The sequence below is a fragment of the Neolamprologus multifasciatus genome, chromosome 15, assembly GCF_963576455.1.
Source record: "Neolamprologus multifasciatus chromosome 15, fNeoMul1.2, whole genome shotgun sequence".
Lineage (NCBI taxonomy): Eukaryota > Metazoa > Chordata > Actinopteri > Cichliformes > Cichlidae > Neolamprologus > Neolamprologus multifasciatus.
Genome location: NC_140453.1, coordinates 26,503,661 through 26,525,066, shown reverse-complemented (window position 1 = coordinate 26,525,066; position 21,406 = coordinate 26,503,661). Strand labels below are relative to the sequence as shown.

At 44.9% G+C, this 21,406-nt stretch overlaps 2 protein-coding genes and 2 pseudogenes across 4 annotated transcripts in view; 2 read left to right on the top strand and 2 right to left on the bottom strand.

The window, feature by feature from the left end:
* Positions 1 to 2,275: 2,275 nt before the first annotated feature.
* LOC146502251 (general transcription factor II-I repeat domain-containing protein 2 pseudogene) lies at positions 2,276 to 4,984 on the bottom strand (annotated as a pseudogene).
* Positions 4,985 to 7,292: 2,308 nt separating this feature from the next.
* LOC146502250 (uncharacterized) lies at positions 7,293 to 10,782 on the bottom strand (annotated as a pseudogene).
* Positions 10,783 to 17,566: 6,784 nt separating this feature from the next.
* The window catches only part of LOC146502249 (pleckstrin homology domain-containing family G member 3-like), a 37,836-nt gene continuing 33,996 nt past the window's right edge, over positions 17,567 to 21,406 (top strand). Inside the window, exons 1-3 of one of the 3 annotated variants that reach the window (XM_085133436.1) lie at positions 17,567 to 17,611; positions 18,921 to 18,997; positions 19,140 to 19,191. In XM_085133436.1, the coding sequence (XP_084989562.1) occupies positions 19,143 to 19,191 (49 nt within the window). In that variant the 5' untranslated portion in view covers positions 17,567 to 17,611; positions 18,921 to 18,997; positions 19,140 to 19,142. Of the gene's footprint in view, positions 17,612 to 18,897; positions 18,998 to 19,139; positions 19,192 to 21,406 lie in introns of those variants that run through there. The other 2 variants (XM_085133435.1, XM_085133433.1) reach the window with 2 other exon arrangements.
* The window catches only part of LOC146502245 (kelch repeat and BTB domain-containing protein 11-like), a 152,280-nt gene continuing 150,059 nt past the window's right edge, over positions 19,186 to 21,406 (top strand). The window contains exon 1 of the mRNA XM_085133456.1: positions 19,186 to 20,815. The gene's annotated coding sequence lies outside the window, so the exon portion shown is untranslated. The remainder of the gene's footprint in view (positions 20,816 to 21,406) is intronic.

The following is a 21,406-nucleotide window of genomic DNA, read 5'->3' as shown; positions in this document are numbered from 1 at the left end:
TGCCCACTCTTCATGAGCTCTCTTGTGTTTGTGTTAGTAGGGTTTAGTGATGGGATTTCCGGCTCTTTTTAGAGATCCAGCTCTTTCGGCTCCGAACCGGCTCTTCAGGTTTTTTTGTTGCTTTAATTATTTAATCATTAACAATAATATAAAATTATGCAGAAAAGGAATTACTAATTTAAAAAAGTGGTTTCATTTATATATGGCCCCTAGAGACAAAGCACGTACAAACTCTAAAGCATATATAAACTCCAAAACACATTTCTAGCGTTTACTGAACTTCTAAAACAGAGCTACCCAGATCACTTAAATTACACAATTGAAAGCATGTGTGTATGGTTTGTGTATTTATAGACAAGCACTCATATTTATTCAAATAATTTAAAAAAAAAGTTCATTTACCTGTTACTACCACACACCAAATCCGGTTGTTGATACTTCCTGGCTTGTGTAGCTACTAGGTAACAAAAGCTCAACACTGGCCCTAGCATCCTGGAGCACTTCTGTTGTCTTTTGTATGTGATTCTGAGTTTGTACGTGCTTCTGAGTTTGTACAGGCTTTGTCTCTAAGGGCCACCATAAATATACTTTATTTATTCACTCCACATAAAATGTAATAAATAAATCATATAATACAAAAAACAACTATTTACATTTCAACTTTTAACTATTTAAATTTTCAGCTTTTTTCTTTTAAACAAATTTAACGTGAAACAACACAAAACACTGCAAACCACAACACAATTAAATATAAATTAAAATATTAAAACAAAAAGAAGATGCACATTCTCTGTCATATGGGCCTGCATGATTTCTGAATCCTTTATCATCTGCAACTGAAAATAGTGGATGATTACTATACCTTTCTAATGTGACGTTGTTGTCCCTCGCTCTCTTTCTCTCTGGCTCTGTTCCTGTGCTACTGCGAGTGTAACTAACGCCCCTCTCCCCTCTTCCCAGCGCAAAGTACAGGCCGCGCATGCGGAGTTTAGCGGGAAAAAGGGCGAGAGAGAGGGTGAGAGAAAGAGGAAAAAAAAAAAACCTCACGGCTCCCAATAAGGAGCCGGCTCGCGTCGTTCACGTCAAAGAGTTCGCAAACGACCCATCACTAGTAGGGTTAATGCATGTTCTGCTTGTGTGTGTGATTTTGTATGTTTCCTTTTGCAGTGTTTCAGACTCTTTCACAATTTTCCCACTTAAGCAGTCAGTTTTCTTTTCCTCAGGTTTGCTAACCCAAATTTTGATTTCCCACATTAAACACCAGCACTCCTCTCTGTTCTACCTACTCTCACTCTGTTGTCCTCTCCCACTTCAACAGTCCAATAGCCGGCAGTTCTCTTTCAGCTTTGTCCAGTGTTCCACTGTCTCTTCTTGCCAATTTACTCCAAAGGTGGCAAATGTCAACCTCCAACAGTCTCCTCAGTTCTCCTCAACTGTTCTTTTCACAAGCACAGTGAAGTTGCAGCTTGTTGGAAACACAGTGCCATTCATCCAATCAGGCAGGATGATGGGTTTGCTTTTCTTCTCCGATGCTGTTTGTCCACACTGCTGCTGCTTGCTGGGACTCTTTGCTCAGGACTTTGTTGCTGTCTCTTTATCTGCCATGTTATTTCTCTTTGGAACTGCATTCCTTGTCTTCAGGGAGGAGTGAGAGCTCGCTTGTGAGGTTGAGGGACACATGGAGCTGTAAATAAGTCAGCCAAAAACTTGGCCTGAACGTTTCCAATGATGTTAAACTATAACTTTCTTCCGACCGCTGCATGTGGAAAATTTACTCAGGTCTGCTTTTCATCTGAAAGTGACAAACTAAGACATTTTCATTATTATTATCACTCCTTAATCAACACCTCTCTCTCTCTCTCTCTCTCTGTTTTTGTGAACTCTCCTTTCTTAAAATCAGAAAATGAGATTGTAGTTGTTCTTGGCTGATCAACACAAAACCTTTTTCCTTTGGTTATTTTTCATCTACAATGTAAATTTTGTCTCTATTGTACTCTTTTTTTTTTTTTTTTTTCTTTACAATAGCTGGTGACCTGCAGAATCACCGCTCTCACAATTGGAGGCAATTACTTTTACACAGCGCACAAAAACACTGTGACGTCAAACACATTCACACTCACTTTTTTCATCTGCGGAAAGAAATCATATGGCTGATGATATGTGCCATGGTGATCCATAAGTATGATCAGTTTATTTAATTATGTTTCAACCCAACAAAACAAATAACAAAAACATGATGCTGATGCTATGAACACTCAAACTCATTTTGGTCTGGGGGCCGCATACAGCTTAATCTGATCTCAAGGGGGCCAGACCAGTAAACTCATTCCAAAATTACATAGAACTAACAGTAAGTCCACTTTTTTTCTTTGTATTAGTGCAAAGAAGAAATAAATTGTAAAAATCTTTACATTAAATTAATTGTCCTTTTACACTTTTACTCAGTTTAACATTTATTTAAGTGCATTATACATAAAAATCTGATCACAGTGATTACACAATGTTTTAAAACATTTAGTCAACAAACAGTTTTGTGGAACACAAAAACAATGCCCTGCATGTTAAAATACATCAAACACATCTAAATTTAGAAATGAATGAATTTAAAATCCATTTTCCACATCTAGGAAGCAATTCTGAACACATAAATTAAGGCCACACACTTGAAATCTTAAGTGGTAGCTGTTTTAAACAGACATTTGATGAAGTAAATTTGGCCCCTTCCTTGTTAATGCATAAAATGTAAACAAAAAAAACTCACATAGATAACATATGTGGCTCACATAGATAACATATGTGGCATGCATAAGACATAATATTTTACTTAACAATACTCATTCTTCTCTTGTAAATCTGTTTCTGACTACCACTGACTTTCACAGCAATTACTAGAGCAAATATTCACATTTATTTTATAGTGCAACGTTCAAAGCAGGTAGAATTTAGTCTTGCTCAGTATTTGCCCCTGAAACTTGGCATCTTTTAGCCTGCACAAGTGCATCAATATCAGGCATCATATCCTGAGTAGCAGCCAGTTTCAGAATCTCATTTAAGTCCTTATGTGTGAGCTTTGAGCGTAGCTTTGTTTTATTAATGGTCATGAGTGAGAAAACTTGCTCACAAAGGTAGGTAGTCCCAAACATGGACAACATTTTTGCAGCCAGTGCTGTCAATTTAGGATAGTGTGGTAGGAGATACTTGTAAAATGTGTCCAAGCCCACAGAGGCAAATTTGTCCTTCAATTCTACATCACACTGCAAATCAGTGATTTCAAGTTGCATGTCAACAGGCACATCAGAAGCTCTGACTGTGAATGGTGAGCGAAAAACTGCGAATTCTGTCTCGAGTTCGCTAAAGACCTGAAATCGTTTCTCAAATTCCCTCAGCAACCCTGAAACCTCGTCTTTGTACTGTTTCACGTCAGGATTAACACTTGCTGCGCACACATCTCGGAGACAGGGAAAATGAGCAGGCTCTCCGCTTGCTATCTGCGTCTCCCATAACGTGAGCTTTAACTTGAATGCATGTATGCTGTCATAATACTGTGTTACAATTTTTTTTTTTTTTGCGTCCCTGCAACATTCTGTTCAGATTATTCAAGTGCTCTGTAATATCAACCATAAATGCAAGGTCCTGCAGCCAAAGTGTGCACTGTAATTCCTTAACAGGTTTTCCTTTTTTCTCCATAAATTGTCCGATTTCCCCACGTAGATCAAAGAAGCGCTTCAGCACAGCACCTCTGCTTAACCATCTTACCTCAGTGTGGTATGGCAGACCATGGGTAATGTTACAGTCACTGAGAAGGCTGTCAAACTGACGATGATTGAGACCTCTGGCTCGGATAAAATTAACAGTTCGGACAACCACCTCCATGACGTGATCCATTTTTAAGGACTTGAAGCATAATGCCTCCTGATGCAAAATGCAATGAAATGTCCAAAAATCACCCCCTCTATTTGCGGCTTGTACTTTCTCTCTGAACTTGGTCACAACACCTGCTTTTTTCCCGATCATTGATGGGGCGCCATCAGTGGCCAGGCTTACTGCGCGGGACCAGTCCGCCCCGACCCTGTCCAGTGCTCCAACTACGGAGCGGAAAATGTCCTCAGCTGTTGTGGTGTCGATCATAGGCACCAACTCAAGAAACTCCTCTGTGACAGTCAAAGTATCATCAACTCCACGTATGAATATGGCCAGTTGAGCGACGTCTGTAATATCAGTACTCTCATCAATTGCAACAGAAAATGCCAGAAATGACTCCACTTTGCGTTTCAGTTGGCGGTCCAAATCTGCCGATTGTTCCGAAATCCTGTCTGCCACGGTATTTCTCGTCAAGCTAATATTGGCAAAAGCTTGTCTCTTCTCAGGACACACAATTTCAGCAGCCTTCAGCATGCAGTTTTTGACGAACTCCCCCTCAGAGTACGGCTTTGATGCTAATGCTACTTGGCTAGCAATTACGTAGCTGGCTTTCACCGCAGCATCACTGACCTCTCTGCTCTGGGTGAAAACAGATTGCTGTTTCCTCAGACCAACCAACATTTCATTTACCTTCTGTTTTCTCAGTTCTCCGTGCAAGCTGTTGTATTTTTCACCATGTTGAGTTTCATAGTGGCGCCGAATATTGTACTCCTTAAGCACCGAAACTTGCCGCATGCACACTAGGCACACGGGTTTCCCATTCACCTCCGTGAACATATAGGAAGAAGTCCATTTTTCTTGAAAAATCCGACACTCTGTGTCCACTTTTCTCTTTTTTGACAAAGACATTTCACTGATGAGGGTGCCCGTTCCAAGAGAAAAAGCGGGTAAAGCGATTGAACTGACTAAACCACAACGCCCCCTGGCGAACAACATAGGAACTGCAGATTTTAAAGAAAATTAAGTTTATTCTTTTTTTTTTAATAATGCAAATTTATCCCCGGGCAGATTAAACCCCCTGGCGGGCCGGTTCCGGCCGTATGTTTGACACCCCTGCTCTACACACATGAGTCAAGATGCAGAAAAACTGCTGCGCATCTGAAAGAAGAAGCTGAACTCACGGAAATACTGCATACTCCAGTTATCATAGTTATCACAGTTCTGTTTCCCTCTCTTTGATGAGTTCTCAGCCAGCTCTCGATTTGATAATGTGTAGCTTGCTCATCAGCTCAGAAGAGACCGCAATGCAACCTCACACAGTGGTTGCGTGCTTTGCCCCACACAGTGGCAAAGCACGCACTTTCATATTCAATTCAGTTTCTCCATCATGTAGTCTTAGCTGTTTCATACAGGGTTCAGCATATTAGTTGTTTTCATAGGTGTGCTCTATATCTCAACAATGGCTCATATTAGGGTGACAGTCTTTCAAACAGGTCAAGTGCCTCATCATTAGTTTAAATATTTACCTATTTTACTTCATCTCATATGTCATTGTACTGAATTTGAGCAACCCTAAGCTTAATGCAGAGTACTTTTAACAATTATCCACCTCAATTAAATCTATGGTCTGGAACACAGGCTGTTGTTGATCAGGGCAAGCCAAAGAATAATCTAAACATTTTGTAAATGGTAATGGTAAATGGACTGGTTCTTATACAGTGGGGCAAAAAAGTATTTAGTCAGCCACCGATTGTGCAAGTTCCCCCACTTAAAATGATGACAGAGGTCAGTAATTTGCACCAGAGGTACACTTCAACTGTGAGAGACAGAATGTGAAAAAAAATCCATGAATTCACATGGTAGGATTTGTAAAGAATTTATTCGTAAATCAGGGTGGAAAATAAGTATTTGGTCACCTCAAACAAGGAAAATCCCTGGCTCTCACAGACCTGTAACGTCTTCTGTAAGAAGCTTTTCTGTCCCCCACTCGTTACCTGTATGAATGGCAACTGTTTGACCTCATCATCTGTATAAAAGACACCTGTCCACAGCCTCAACCAGTCAGACTCCAAACTCCGCCATGGCCAAGACCAAAGAGCTTTCGAAGGACACCAGGAAAAGAATTGTAGACCTGCACCAGACTGGGAAGAGTGAATCTACAATAGGCAAGCAGCTTGGTGTGAAAAAATCAACTGTGGGAGCAATCATCAGAAAATGGAAGACATACAAGACCACTGATAATCTCCCTCGATCTGGGGCTCCACGCAAGATCTCATCCCGTGGGGTCAAAATGATCATGAGAACGGTGAGCAAAGATCCCAGAACCACACGGGGGGACCTGGTGAATGACCTGCAGAGAGCTGGGACCAACGTAACAAAGGTCACCATCAGTAACACACTACAACGGCAGGGAATCAAATCCCGCAGTGCCAGACGTGTTCCGCTGCTGAAGCCAGTGCATGTCCAGGCCCGTCTGAAGTTTGCCAGAGAGCACATGGATGATACAGCAGAGGATTGGGAGAATGTCATGTGGTCAGATGAAACCAAAGTAGAACTTTTTGGTATAAACTCAACTCGTCGTGTTTGGAGGAAGAAGAATACTGAGTTGCATCCCAAGAACACCATACCTACTGTGAAGCATGGGGGTGGAAACATCATGCTATGGGGCTGTTTTTCTGCCAAGGGGACAGGACGACTGATCCATGTTAAGGACAGAATGAATGGGGCCAAGTATCGTGAGATTTTGAGCCAAAACCTCCTTCCATCAGTGAGAACTTTGAAGATGAAACGAGGCTGGGTCTTCCAACATGACAATGATCCAAAACACACCGCCCGGGCAACAAAGGAGTGGCTCCGTAAGAAGCATTTGAAAGTCCTGGAGTGGCCTAGCCAGTCTCCAGACCTCAACCCCATAGAAAATCTGTGGCAGGAGTTGAAAGTCCGTGTTGCTCGGCGACAGCCCCAAAACATCACTGCTCTTGAGAAGATCTGCATGGAGGAATGGGCCAAAATACCAGCTACTGTGTGTGCAAACCTGGTAAAGACCTATAGTAAACGTTTGACCTCTGTTATTGCCAACAAAGGTTATGTTACAAAGTATTGAGTTGTATTTTTGTTATTGACCAAATACTTATTTTCCACCCTGATTTACGAATAAATTCTTTACAAATCCTACCATGTGAATTCATGGATTTTTTTTTTTTCACATTCTGTCTCTCACAGTTGAAGTGTACCTCTGGTGCAAATTACTGACCTCTGTCATCATTTTAAGTGGGGGAACTTGCACAATCGGTGGCTGACTAAATACTTTTTTGCCCCACTGTATAGCGCTTTTCTACTCTTCTGAGCACTCAAAGCGCTTTACACAACTTTCATTCACCCATTCACACCCATTCACACAAGCACATTTCTCTAGGTGCTTTCTAGATAACATTCACACACATTCATACTCCGATGGATGCATCGGAGAGCAATTTGGGGTTAGTATCTTGCCCAAGGATATTTGGCATGCAGACTAGGGGAAGCCAGGAATCGAACCACCAACCTTCCGATCAGTAGATGACCTGCTCTACCACCTGAGCTACAGCCACCCAGCAAGGGGTGGGGGAAAGCCATTCACCAGAGCATATCTTAACTGCTGCTGATGTGGGCTGGCCTTCTCCACACACTCTTCAAGGCTGCTATGTTTTCTGAAAATTTCTAAGATTTGAACCTAAACATTTTACAGCAACCAATTTACCCTCAAAATCACAGTTTTGTATGAGAATATGAATATCTCGCGCTGCCAGGAGTGAATTCTTGCATGCATGTGTCGTCTCACTGTGAGGCAGTCTGACATGCTCGGGAACCCATAATAACAACAACCGTGTCACAGACCATGCCTGCTGTGCACCCACTCACACAACAACAACACAAAATAGGCCTACTCCGGACTCGCACCGGACCGCTCGGGACACTAACCCAATCTTTTGGGACCCTAACCCAGTTGTGGGACACTAACACAGTTGCGCGACAAAACCCAATGAAGGGACGCTCGGGACACAAACCCAGGGCGATTTCAAAACCGGACACTCACCGGACGCTTGGGCCCTTGGGCGATTTTACCAAAACCTCTTTTTCGGGACACTAACCCAGTTCTGGGACCCAGTTCTCTACCTGTCTACCAAACCCCACTGCCCTCTGTGTTTGCCTCCAGGGAGTCAAACCTGTTCTCCTGGAACTTTGTCACACTGAACAGTCCACCTTATCAAAATGTAACAGTTTTTGCCTCCCTGCTGATACCTCCTCAGACCCTTTCTAGTCTGACCCGTGAAGCCAGAACATTCGAATTGTATGAAGATTGAACATTTATTACAGCTGACTCTTAGGGTCACATTGAGAAAAAAATAATATTGTTGATAATTTTGAGAATAAGGTTCAAATTTAAATATTAAATTCTAAAATCTATTTTGAGAAAATGTGTAGAGATAAAAGGCTGCTGTCCCCTCTAAGAATGCCTCATGTAGATGAGTCAGTGAAACAAAGTGATCAGCCCTACAGTGATACGTCATCCGTCTTCGTTAATGCATGAGGCTGTAACCATCGATAACCTTGCATCTGTCCATTACCAGACATTTCATTTTGCACAAATCCACTAATACATTTTTGTCTGATCAGAAGAAAAATAAAGCTTTCTGCACCATCTCTTCATCATCCTCACCCTGATATCAACCCTGTGTTTATGAGTCCAAAGACAAATCGTTTCCTTGTTACTAAAACCGAAAGTACGACCTCACTAACTCAAAAGGTACAGCGGCATTTTGTCCTGAAACAACAGCTGTGATCTGCACATTACCACTGTTATTTCTCAGAATGATCAATACATCTTCTTAATGTGACTTTGATAGAACAAATTTGCTTATATAAACTTTAATTTCTATCATATTTCCTGCAATTTATCACCTAAAACATGTTGTGCCATTTATTTACAAACCCCACACCAATGATGTCGAAGTCTCAAAAATGTATTAAAACATTGGGTTACTTAACGTAATCCCTGGTTCTTTGATAACAGAGGGAGGTGTTTCACTATGGGAATCGCATCGCCGTGACCAACTACGGAAGCTCCAATGACACCACGTCTGTCTATGACAGACCTGTCAAGCTGTGCTCAGGGCTCCACCCCCTCATACTAACATGGCCAACCAGCTCCTCCTAACTCATTCCAAGCAGATTTCTTTCCTAAGCAAGGAGAGAAGTGTTGGTGAAACACCTCACTCTGTTATCAAAGAAGCAGGGATTACGTTAAGTAACCCAACATTCTTTTTCTAACTTCGCTCGGTGTTTCACTATGGGAGATATGGCCCACTCCTGGATTGCGCCAGCTCCCGAAGCTAATCTTCAGTGCTACTCCAGGATCTCAGGTCGAACCTGAGGCACCAGAATCCAGCACTGTCTGAGCCAGGGATGACTGTGCAACATCCAGCCGATAAAACCGGACAACCGTGTGTGGCGTAGCCCAGCTTGCTGCCGCACAAATATCCTGGACTGATACACCTCTGAACAAAGCCCAGGATGTGGCCACACCCCTAGTGGAGTGAGCTCGGAGTCCCGGGGGGGCCTGCAAGCCCTTACAGCTAAGGCCTCTACAATCCAATGAGCTAGCCTCTGGCGTGATACGGGCCTTCTCCTGTGAGGGGAGGCCCAGGAAACAAACAGCTGATCCGACTTCCTGAATCCAGCTGTTCTGTCAATATAAGTCCCCAAGGCCCGGACAGGGCACAAAGTGTTCAGCCTCTGCTCCCTCTCTGAAGAGAATGGAGGGGGGTGAAAAGCTAGGAGCTCTACTGTAGAGCACCTGTATGATGTTTCCAACACTTTAGGGACAAAAGCTGGGTTAGGTCTAAGGAGTGCTTTACTGAGTCCCGGGGCCAGCTGTAGACAAGAGGGGTGAAAAGACAGATCCTGTAATTCACTAACTCGCTTGGCTATGGTTAGAGCCAACAGCAGAGTGGTTTTAAGAGAGAGAAACTTCAACCCCACTGCCCCAATAGGCTCAAAGGGGTGGTGGGAGAGGGCGTCTAAAACGACTGACAGATCCCATAAAGGGACCAGTGGTCTAGAAACTGGGAGCGTTCGACGTGCCCCTCTCATGAAGCGACATAAAAGGGGGTGCTGCCCGGCAGGTTTATCACCAAACCCCACGTGGCAGGCTGAAATAGCTGCTAAATAGACCTTTATGGTGGAAAAAGCTCTCCTTTTGTTCAGCAAGTCTTGAAGAAAACACAACAGCTCCACCACTGAACACTGAAAAGCGATAATCTGCTTTTCATGGCACCACTCTTCAAAAACACGCCATTTACTGCTGTAAAAGGCAAGACTGGAGGAGGCTCTGGCATTCTGAATGGTTTCAATAACCTTCGGAGGCATGCTTGCTGCCTTCAAATTCCACCTTTCACGGGCCAGGCCCAGAGAGCAACCTGGTCTGGATGGGGATGGTATATCTCCCCCCGTGCCTGAGACAGAAGGTCCTTGCGGATGGGGAGTGGCCATGGCTTGTCCACCAGAAGCTGGATGGTTTCTGCTATCCAGTGTTTGGATGGCCACCGTGGAGCTATTAAAATCAGTGACAGCCCCTGATCCCTCACTCTGATCAGTGTTGGGGAGATCAGGCTGAGGGGAGGGAAAGCATACAGCAGAGTTTTTACTGCTCCACATAATTATTTCCCTGGCTAACCTGTATAGCTGCCGGGAACGGGTGCCGCCCTGGCGGTTGATATAAGCAACTACAGTGGAGTTGCCTGTTTTCACTAAAATATGTTGACCCCGGAGATACGGCAGAAAATGCCGTAAGGCTAGGAGCACTGCGCGGAGCTCCAGCACATTTATGTGATTCAGAGCGAGTCTCTGTGACCAAACGCCATTCACTGCTCTGCCCATCATAGTTGCACCCCAACCTGACAGGGATGCATCTGTGGTCAGCGTCACCCTGGATGATACTGCCCCGAGAGGTACCTCCACAGCGAGAGCTGTCGGGCTCCTCCAAGGCCGGAGAGCCGCGATACACGGCTGCGTTATTTTTACACCACGACTGAGATGTCGGCGAGGGCACAGCTGCAGAGAATTCAATTCAATTCAATTCAATTTTATTTATATAGCGCCAAATCACAACAAATGTCGCCTCAAGGCGCTTCATAGATACAGAGAAAAGCCCAACAATCATATGACCCCCTATGAGCAAGCACTTTGGCGACAGTGGGAAGGAAAAACTCCCTTTTAACAGGAAGAAACCTCCGGCAGAACCAGGCTCAGAAGCGACCCACTGCTGAAAATCTCTCATCATAAGCAGCCCCAAATGTACCACCGATATCACCAAGGCCATGAGGCCGAGGAGGCGGAGACAGAGTCGGAACCGCACAACTTTCAGCACGGCTGAAAACAGGAAAGACAGTGAGTGAAGGATGCGATCCTCCGCTCTGAAAGTGCGACACAATAAGAGATGGAGTCTATTCTGAGCCGCAGATACTCTGTAAACTGTACGGGTTCCACGTGGCTCTTTTCCAGGTTGATTTTGAACCCAAGCTCCGTGAGGTGATTCACTACCACCTCGGAGTCTTTGATCGCCTGCTCGCGCGATCGTGAGCATATTAGATAATCGTCTATGTAAGAGAATATTCTGATGCCGCTGTTCCTTAACGGAGACAGCGCTGCCTCCACACATTTGCTGAACACCCTTGGAGCTAAGGATAGCCCGAATGGGATAGTTTGAAACTCGTACGCTATGCTCTGATAAGCGAACCTGAGATATTTCCTGTGTGGAGGATAAATGGCGATGTGAAAATATGCGTCTGATAGGTCGATTGTAACAAACCAATCGCCTGTGTGAATTGAGCGACAAAGCATCTTGTGTGTGAGCATTCTGAACGTGTACTTTCTCAAATGCTTGTTTAACACACGCAGATCCAGAATAGGACGGAGCGATGTTCCGTCCTTTTTCGGGATGAGGAAATAGCGGGAGTAAAAACCCTGCTGAGCTTCTTCGCTCAGAACCGCTCTGATCGCCTGTTTATGTAACAGGGAGGATATTTCCTCCTCCAGCATATTCGCTGAATCGCCACTGGCCACAGAAGATAACACTCCGCCGAATCTCGGTGGTTTTGCCGCAAACTGTAGTCTGTGACCATGGGAAATGGTTGACAAGACCCAGGGATGAACTGCGCATGCGCGCCACCACTCCAGCCGCGCTGCGAGCGGGCCTCTGAAGACGCGGTAGTGTGACGTCACCCCTGTCTCCCGGAAGGAGTTGGGGCTCTCCCCCTCGGGAAGAGCGTGAGCTCCCCCCGCTGGGAACAAAGACAAATTGCAGTGATTTTCTTTTGTTTTTATTTTGAAACTGGGGGGACCTTCTGCCCTTGGCAAACTGCCTGGCTGCAGAAATGCACGTTTTCTTTTGTTACCCCCAAACCACAGTGAAGTGTCTGGTGACTCTGGGCAGTGCTTGGTGACACAGAGTGCTTAGGAGTGTTTGGTGACACTGAGCCATTTGTCAACAAGTCTGTCCTCCCTGAACTGGAGGAGGAGACTGAGAGGGTGATCCTGGTGAACTGGAAACTTCCGGAGACCCTGAACCTTGGAGTGATTTGGTTACCCCTTCTAACACCGTCCTTCTCTTTGGGGGAGAAAAGAGGGGTGACACAGAATGCTGCAGGTGTGCTAGGCTGACCGCTTCTTTTTCCCCTCTCCGGGGTGTGACGGCTTGTTCTTTGCAGCAACTGCTGCAAAGGAATGCTTGCCCCAAGGTCTTCAGTTCTCTACCTTGGCCTGATGGGCACCCTGCTAGCCTCCTGCTCCTCTCTGCATTCTGACCACACTCTGTCTCCCTCTCACAGCTGCTGCTGTTGCTGCAAAGCCAGCTCTTGGCACCTGCTGGGGCTGAGAGTTAGGTTTTCTGGGTAAGCAGAGGTTGAATGCTTCTCCCTCCTGCTTTCTGCGGGTGCGTGTTTCTCTCATTCTCTCCAGGGCTGGGCCAAAGAGACCCTTGGTTGGGTCATAGGCTGCATCCATGACCTCAGCCTTCTGAGCATCACCTAGGCCTGACAGGTTTAGCCACAAGGCTCTCTCACCTGAGACTGCAAGGCCCATAACATGGCCACACCCTTGGACTGCTTCCCTGGAGGAGCAAAGAATAAGATCATTAACCACGCAGATTTCATCCCAGAGGGCTGGGTTCAGGGAACTCAGAGTCAAGCTGACGGCCCATGTCTTCCAGAATTTCTGCCTGATATGCTGATAGCAGTGTGACTGCATTAAGCGAGCATACTTACTGTGCAGCATATTTGTACATCCTTTGATAAATAGATGCCGTGAGGCGATCTATCTTATTGGGCAAAGAAATGCTAGAAGAAGCTGAGATTGCCCTACGGTTAGGGTGAAGGTGATACGCCACTGAAGGCTCCACTGCTGGGGGTTCGGTCAGCCCCAGTTTACCCATCCCCTGGATCTCAAGCTTAGAGCAGCCCTTGGTCGGAAGCTTGCTTTTAAAAGGGCTTGACCAATAGCGACTCATTTCTTTCATGCAGGCCGGGACGGCTGGCAAAAGCTGCTTCGATGGAGGCAAGGCTGGTGGGAGCCTCTTGCCATCATACAGGTCGCGTTCTGCCCCTTCGGCATCCTGGGCGGCTGGACATGGGATGCCTAGCTTGGCAGCAGCCTGTTTGCAGACCTCGTACAAATTGCTGTCCACCGGGGGTGCAACTTCAGCCCCACTCAGTGGCCTGGACTGCTGGGGAGGAAAGGTAGAGTCATCCTCCTGTTCCTCATCCATGTCCTCCACGTCGAGGAGGTTGGAGTCGGCATCGCCCCCGCGTCCTCGCCACCCGGCTCGCCCATGTTTTGATCGAGGAGGTCCTTGAACTATGGGGGCATGAGCGGGGACTCTTCTTCCATCATGTCCGCCCAGCTTGTGGAGGCTCGCGGATGACGGATATCGCTCGTAGCAGTAGCAGCCGACAGGCAGGGGTAACTAACTAACTTTAGCTAACTAAAACCAGGAACCGCTGGGACAGCTCGCCTGACGCGGTTGCTGTTCCACAGTGCAACTCTAAGTACACTTCTTTTGAAGGACTTACTCAGCACGATCCAAACTGGAACCGGAAAAACTGTATTCGGCAATGTACTCCTACACGGGACGCCTGAGAACTGTTAAGCAGCTAATCAAGTTAGCCTCGATGCGCTGAGGGAGCTCAAAGTAGTTTCTCACGGGAAGAAAGCGAGAATGAGTTAGGAGGAGCTGGTTGGCCGTGTTAGTATGAGGGGGTGGAGCCCTGAGAACTGCTCGACAGGTCTGTCATAGACTGACGTGGTGTCATTGGAGCTTCCGTAGTTGGTCACGCCGAGGCGATTCCCATAGTGAAACACCAAGCGAAGTTAGAAAAAGAACATATATGATACGCATGGCGCTGACGGCTTTGAGTCTGGGCCCCTGTCACAACCAGTAGCACTGCCTTTTTCTTTTACTCCTTTGTTACATCGATGACTCGAACTGTGTTCTCTGTGGTGTTCCTCTCAGGCCCATACATACCTGCAGCTGGCCCCAAACCCCGCCTCTCGCATCATCACTACAACTCCTTCCATTAGTCACATCAGCACTGTCCTTCAGCAATTTCGCTGAAACATCGCATTGAACCAGGAGCCAATGAACATCTCCCAGAGCCATCATGGCGTGGAAGAATGTGGAAACCAGCAGCTGCAGGAAGTAGAGTCTGGACTGATTACAGACAGGGTGACAGGCGTGGATGTGGGTCAGGGTCGAGATCCATAGCTCGGCCTGCGGATTTCACTTTAATCAGACCAAATCTCATGCCTCATGTCAGACTGCACTCCAGAACAGAAGTGAAAACTTTTCTGCCTGTGCTCTCAGACGTTACACTCGACACTGCTGAAGCCGGAGTCACGAGCTGTTCTCCTGCCCTTGGACAGGTCGGGACTTGTTTTAGGCTCGCTGTTCTGTAACCAACGGTTTTGTGAGTCACAGACATCTGCAGACTCGTACAGCAGTCACTGACTCAAATCTCCACCTGAAGGAATGTGTCTGAGTTCACTAATCGGCAGATCTGAAGCCTGCTGCACTAAAACTGTTACTAACATCAGAGGAAACATTTGTGAGGGTCCGAGTCCACCGAGCAGGAAAACACAGACACGAATACATCAAAATCAAACATGTTTCAAAGCCAGTAATGAACAAGTGCACAGATTTGGTTCCTCTGGTGCTGTGGAGCTCTGCTGCCCCCGAGTGGTCAGTGCAGTTTGGGTGTGTCGGATCCGTGCACACATTTACAGTGTGTGTCTGTGCGCGTGTGTTTTACTCTTTTCCTTTTTCTCTCATTTTTTAAGATTTAACTATTTTGATGGGGTTGTCATATTTATTTATGTTTTTATTTTTTGAGCTATTCTACTTCATGAATTATTTTCTTATTAATATGATTTGTTTGTGCTGCTGTGATTGGGATAACTGAATCTTACTGAAACACACAGATTTCAAATTGAAAGCTGAACGGGGTTGTGCTGATCTCTTCCGTGGCGTATTTTCAATCGATGACGCAGAAATGCAGATGAGGCTCGTTTTCAGCCTCCATTGCTGCTGCTTGAATGACACGCTGCGTTTATGCAAATCTATTTTGCCTCCTGTATTTACCTGCAGAGCTCTGATGTGTTTTATATACAGTGTTGGGACTAACGCGTTATTAAGTAACGCGTTACAGTAACTATGTTATTATTGTGGTAACGAGCACGGTAACTAGTTATTATGCCAAAACCAGGAACGCGTTACTCGTTACTGGGATTTCGATTGGCTCGTTATTCGTTACTTCGTGTGGTGGCTATCGCGGAGCTTCCACAGATTCAATAACATTAGCAAGTGGTGGAAGCCAGCAGGTGGATGAAGAAAAAGGGAGGCAAGAGGAGAAGAGACCCGAAGCGGCTGCTGGTCCGAGAGTGTCAGGTGAACTGAACTTCAGGTAAGAAGTTATGACCTGCAGTCCATCTGGGTCAGATATGAACCAAGTTTAGGTGGAGTTTATTTTCGTTATTCTGACTTTTTCCGTACTAGCTAGCATGACGGAGTTTCTATACAGCTGGGTGGGTGCTATGTTACTGATGTTGAACTTTATTTTGTTCATAAGGTTAATTATTAGAGTTGCCAACCGTCCTGTAAAAAACGGAATCGTCTCGTATTCAGAGAAAATATCACGCGTTTTGTATTGAGGTGAAAATGAACAGTTTGTCCCGGACTTCAGCTACAATGAAAAAGACACAAAGTTGGAGTTATTCTGTGTTTATGCTGCTCAGCTGCCTCTACTTCTCTCATCCTCTTACCCTCCCTCTCCTGTTTCTACTTCAATCATGAAACTGATCAATGATCAGCTGATCGTCTTTTCTCTCTTGTTTATTTATCGCCCACTTTGCGCCAGAAAGAGGAAACCAGCGGATGTCGCGGTAAACAACAGCAGCACTTTTAAGCTTGATCAGCTGTTGTTAGAATTTATTTAATATTAATTAAGTATCAGCTGATGTTTGCTGGAGCCACAGCTGTAAACCTGCTGGTCATGATGTCGGCTTGAATATGTGGTGAGAGGGAAACATGAAGATGAAACCAGGAGATGACAGCTGGTAACTGTGCAGGGGCGGGTCTAGCAAAGTGTTGCCAGGGTTCCATGTAGGGCATTAAAAGGGAAAGGGGGGCACAAGGAAATACTTTTCTTATTCTCATTTAAAATGTCTCACTTTTAAAAAAAATAATTATCTGAGTCTTACAACAAACGATTGATAGACTGATACATATATACCATCAGAACAGTGTACATCACTGTCACAACAGTGTTTATTTTCATTCAAAGGCTTTATGATTTTTCCTATAATGGTGGGCCAGTTTCTAGTCAAAATGCCCGGGACGATTTTTTTGTCCCAGTCCAGCCCTGTATGCAGCTCATCTGCAGTCTGGTGTTGCCTACATCTTCCTATTCAGAAGGCAGAATTTCCGAGTTCTGAGTACAATCGAAAACACCATGACTGCAGTTTTTGTGTTGGATGTAAAAAGCAGGCTAGGATAGAATCAGGCATGGGATTTCTCTCGTGGAAATGTGCATATTATTTTTTCCTTTCTATTGGTAGGTGGCACAGTGCACTTGTGGCAAGTAAGCAAGCTAGAAGACTGGCAGTCTGGCTGGGTATCCAGTTACGGAAGCAACACATTAACAAGAGAATTCTGAGTAAAACCAAAGTTACTTTCCCTAGTAACTAGTTACTCTGAAAGTAACGAGTAACTTGAAGTAACTGAGTTACTTTTGATAGAAGTAACTAGTAATGTAACTAAGTTACTAATTTAAAGTAACTTACCCAACACTGTTTATTTATGATAACATTCTCCAGTAAAACAGGGACAGCAATAAGCTTATCACCTTCGGTCCATCCAAATGTAGAGGCACCTGCGCTGACAGGTAGTAACCTCACCCTTCAGCTCTCTGTTCTCCTCTGTCCTCTTCTTACTGATTAATGCACGTGTGTCTTTGTCTTTCATTTCTTTCACCTTCCGCTTCTCAGGTGTATTTTACGCGTCAGCGCAGTTTCAGTCGTTTTTCTACTTTTCAAAGGGAGCGCGTGCGCATGCGCAGCGGGAGTCGGCGTAGACCGTAAGGAAGCCGTGCTGCAGAGTTTATTTTTCCTGTAAAGTGCTGGGGGCAGCTGGAGGGCTGTGGCGGCTGTAAACGAGGCTGAGGTGAGTCCACACTTTAACTTTTTTGGCTCTCAAACTCCTTCGGGAGCAGCTCCGAGTCCTGCCTGGGCTCCGGGTCACTCTCCAGGCTGTGCTCGCGGAAGTGTTCTGCCTCAGAGGAAGAGCCCGGGCTCAGCTCAGATCCTCTTCATCACAGCAAAGGCACGTAGCGTGTAGGTGGGATTCTCAGTCATAAGTCCGTTAGGAAATTTTCACATTTAAAGACGAGCTGATCAACGCAAATCCTATTACAGACACTCTGGGGTGGGGGTATGATGAGAGCGGGGGCACCTCAAATCTACGGCACCGCGTCTCCTCCTGGATTTTTCAACTTTTACAGCTGTCGGTCGGAGCAGTCAGACCAGGGAGCAAGTCTGTACTGCTCACAGATTATCGGTCCAGATTAGGCTGTGTGATGAAACACGAGGAGCCGAAAACAACGACGGGCCCAGATGTTTCAGAAAAAGTACACGATCAAGTTCAGACATGTTTGTGTTTGCAGAGAAAATCAGAAAACACCAAATTAGACGCCTTTAAACGGAGCTCCGCGCGGAGGAAACAGCCGCGTTGCCCAAGCTTTAATGAGCTCAGATCACAGCTGATCCTCGCTGCTGCCTTTTTTTCTTTATGTTTGGTTGTTTGTGTTTGTTTCATAAACACTTTGAGCTTTTGTTAATCTAAAGGTTATAAACAGCAAAACTTTATTCAAATCAGGCTCACCTAGAAAACCATGTCAGGAAAGTTGACCAGTGCGCGTTCATGTGTTGCCATGGAAACCATCCAAGGTTCATACCTGCGCAGTGCCGCAGTCTGCACATGCTCTGTCTCTTTGCCTGAGACTTTTTCTTTTTTTAAAAAAAAATCATTTTATTAATGAATTATTTCTGATGAATAATCCAGATTCATGAAATCAACCAAATCCAATAACTGAAATTAGCTGAAAGACTTCAGATTAAATGATTAAAATTTTCATTTATTTTTGTAGGAATTTTAAGAGTAAAAATTTGAATTCATTGAATAAATAAATTTCTAAATCTTGTTTTTTCAGTCATTTTGTTAACCTAAGAAATGACAGTCATTAATTCAATTATTTACTATATTATATTTTGTTTAAATTATTTTTAATAGAATTTGTTGGTGCTTATGTTCATATTTGAGTTTGTGGACAGTCAGATGAGCAGTAAAAATAACAACTGTAATAAGTTTGTGAACAGGAAGCTTCAAAAGCTTTAAACATAAAATCATCACACAGGAATCAGTGGATGCATCACAGGTGAACTCTGAATTGTGTCACTTCCTGATGTCTATGCAGGTTTCTGTCGGTCCGGTTCTTCAGTCCTCGCTCTGCTCGGTTTCTGTTTTGCCTTCATCATCACTCTGCACACTCAGGTGAGTCTGATCACATGACCTCCTCCATCACCGGATGATGCACGTACTGACTGCTGCCGCTTATGTTAAACAGCTGAAGGTCTTCATCAGTCTCCTGTGTGTGTGTGTGTGTGTGTGTGTGTGCGCGCGTGCATGCTTGCAGGTGATGCCTGAAGGAACTCTCTGCTCCTCCTCAGATCTCCCCATGGATGAAGGTAAGACGCTCTTCCTATTCCTCTTGGACCCTGGTTTTAGTTCTGACTTAAATTATGAGCTCCCTGAACGCATCTGGACTTCCCGTTCTGTAGGGGCACTCTCTGGAGCTGCTCCAGTTGGCAAAAACTTTATTTAACTTGTAGAAGGGTGTCCCTGTGAGACTCCCTCAGGTGGACCTGAGGACTATCTGCTGGTCCCAGTTCTGGTCCCGGTACTGATTCTGGTCCTGGTCAACCACAGATGAGTCTTTGTTGGCGAGAGTGGATGTGAGGCGTCTTTCTTCTGCGTGCTGGAGCGAGCCGGCAGCACTGTTGGAGGACAAAGGGTGTCTGTCCTCAGAGTGACGTCAGGCCTGTTTGCACGCACACGAAGCTGCAATTGAACGCCGCGTCCTTCGAGGTGTGGTGCTCCGATTTGCAGGAGAGCAAAAAGTGAAAAAGCAGACGCAAGATTAAAATCAGCCACGTTCACAAACAACAAACATCCACCGACTCATGATAAAAAGAAAATAAACATCAATAATAAAAACAAATCTTTTAATAATTAATTTAATGACTGTAAACAATAACGTAAAAACCTGAGAATGAAGAACACTGAATGTACAAAATTATAGTTTGCAAAGTAAAAGTATTAAAATGAATTGTAAAAAGTGAAAAAAACATGAATAAAAAAACACAACATAAATAAAGGTCCCACATAAATAAAAAGAAAAAATAACTGAAATAATTATAATAAATAATTAAAACATTTAATATTTTTTTTTAATATTTACAATAATCTGATTTTCAATAATATAACAAATAAAATAAATAAAAAATTAGAGTGATGAAGTTTCTAAAACTAAACCTGAACAAAGAGAAATGAAAGAGACTGTGTGTGTGTGGGTAAGGGTGTGTGTCTTTGTATAAACAGTTACTTATGAGGACCAAAACGGTTGTCCCCATGGGTTTGAAGACATTCTTGAGACTCAGAATACAGTTTTAGTGTCAGGGTTATGATTAGGTTTAGGCAGGAAAACATTATGTCAATTAGATGTCCTCACTAAGATATCAAAATGAGACGTGTATTTGTGTGTGTGAGGGCAGGTGGTGGGGTGGGGCAGGTCAGTCACCAGCACGTGGCATCTGGTGCTCCACGCTACTCTGAGGCTAATTAGATTAGGCTCCACCCCCTGTCTTCAGGGCGGCAGGTGGATCAGTGAGACCTGGCAGTCCTGAGGAGACTCGGTCTGGAGACATCCTCTTTTGGGTTCTGCTTCTCGCTCCCTTTAAGGTAGGCTGGGATTCTAGAGTTTCAGCACAAAGCTCAGGTGTTTCTGCAAGTGAAGGGCGAAGTGCTGAGAGATGGGGGTTTTTTTTGCAGAGGTGACTCAGCTGTTTGTGTTTGTGTAGAGGAATCTGGTCTCTGACTTGGATCAACTGTAGAAACAACTGTGTGAAGGTTACCTTTCTGCCAATCAAATCACTGTAGGAGCAGCAAGTAGAAAACATGCTGATTAAACCTGATTGTGTGATTCAAACCAGTTGAATGTGGCAGCCATGCCCCAGAGCATCATGGGAACTGAAGTCTCTAGATTCAGTCTGCCGAGTAGTTCTTATTGATTATTTTTGATCCTAGCAGGAGGTGTGTGTGTGTGTGTGTGTCAGACTTGAACATGATCTCAAGTCACCTGCCTCTTAATCACTATGGGAACCAGCTGATGTGTTGCATAAGATAGGTGGTGGGGTTATCGCGATGACATCATCATGCTGCTTTGTTTAAACTGGTTTGAGGCAGTTCTGGTCCACACAGGACTGGTTCAGACTGGCTCCTGTGTGTGAGGAGGTGAAGTTTGGAGTCCAGCTGTTCGCACTCGCTGGATCTTACTGACGTGCTCTGAGGTGGAGAAACTACAACGTACCTCAGCACATCGTTGCTACTCTGAGGTCACAGTTCATGACAGCACTCTGAGAATCAGACTGAACGGGTACGACTGCTTGGAAGGACTTCACAGGAGAAAGCCTCTCCTCTGTGAAAGAACAGGGCAGCACAGCTGCACCTGAACAGAGCCCAGAGGAACAGACATAACCAGAGTGTAGGTGTTGGTCCATCATGGACAGAATCAAACACCTCAGACCAGCGGTGATGATCAGAGTGGACCATCAACTTCTCTGTAAACACAGTGGAGTAAGGATGAGGCTGTCCGTCCCACAGCTCTGACTCAGAGAGCTGTGC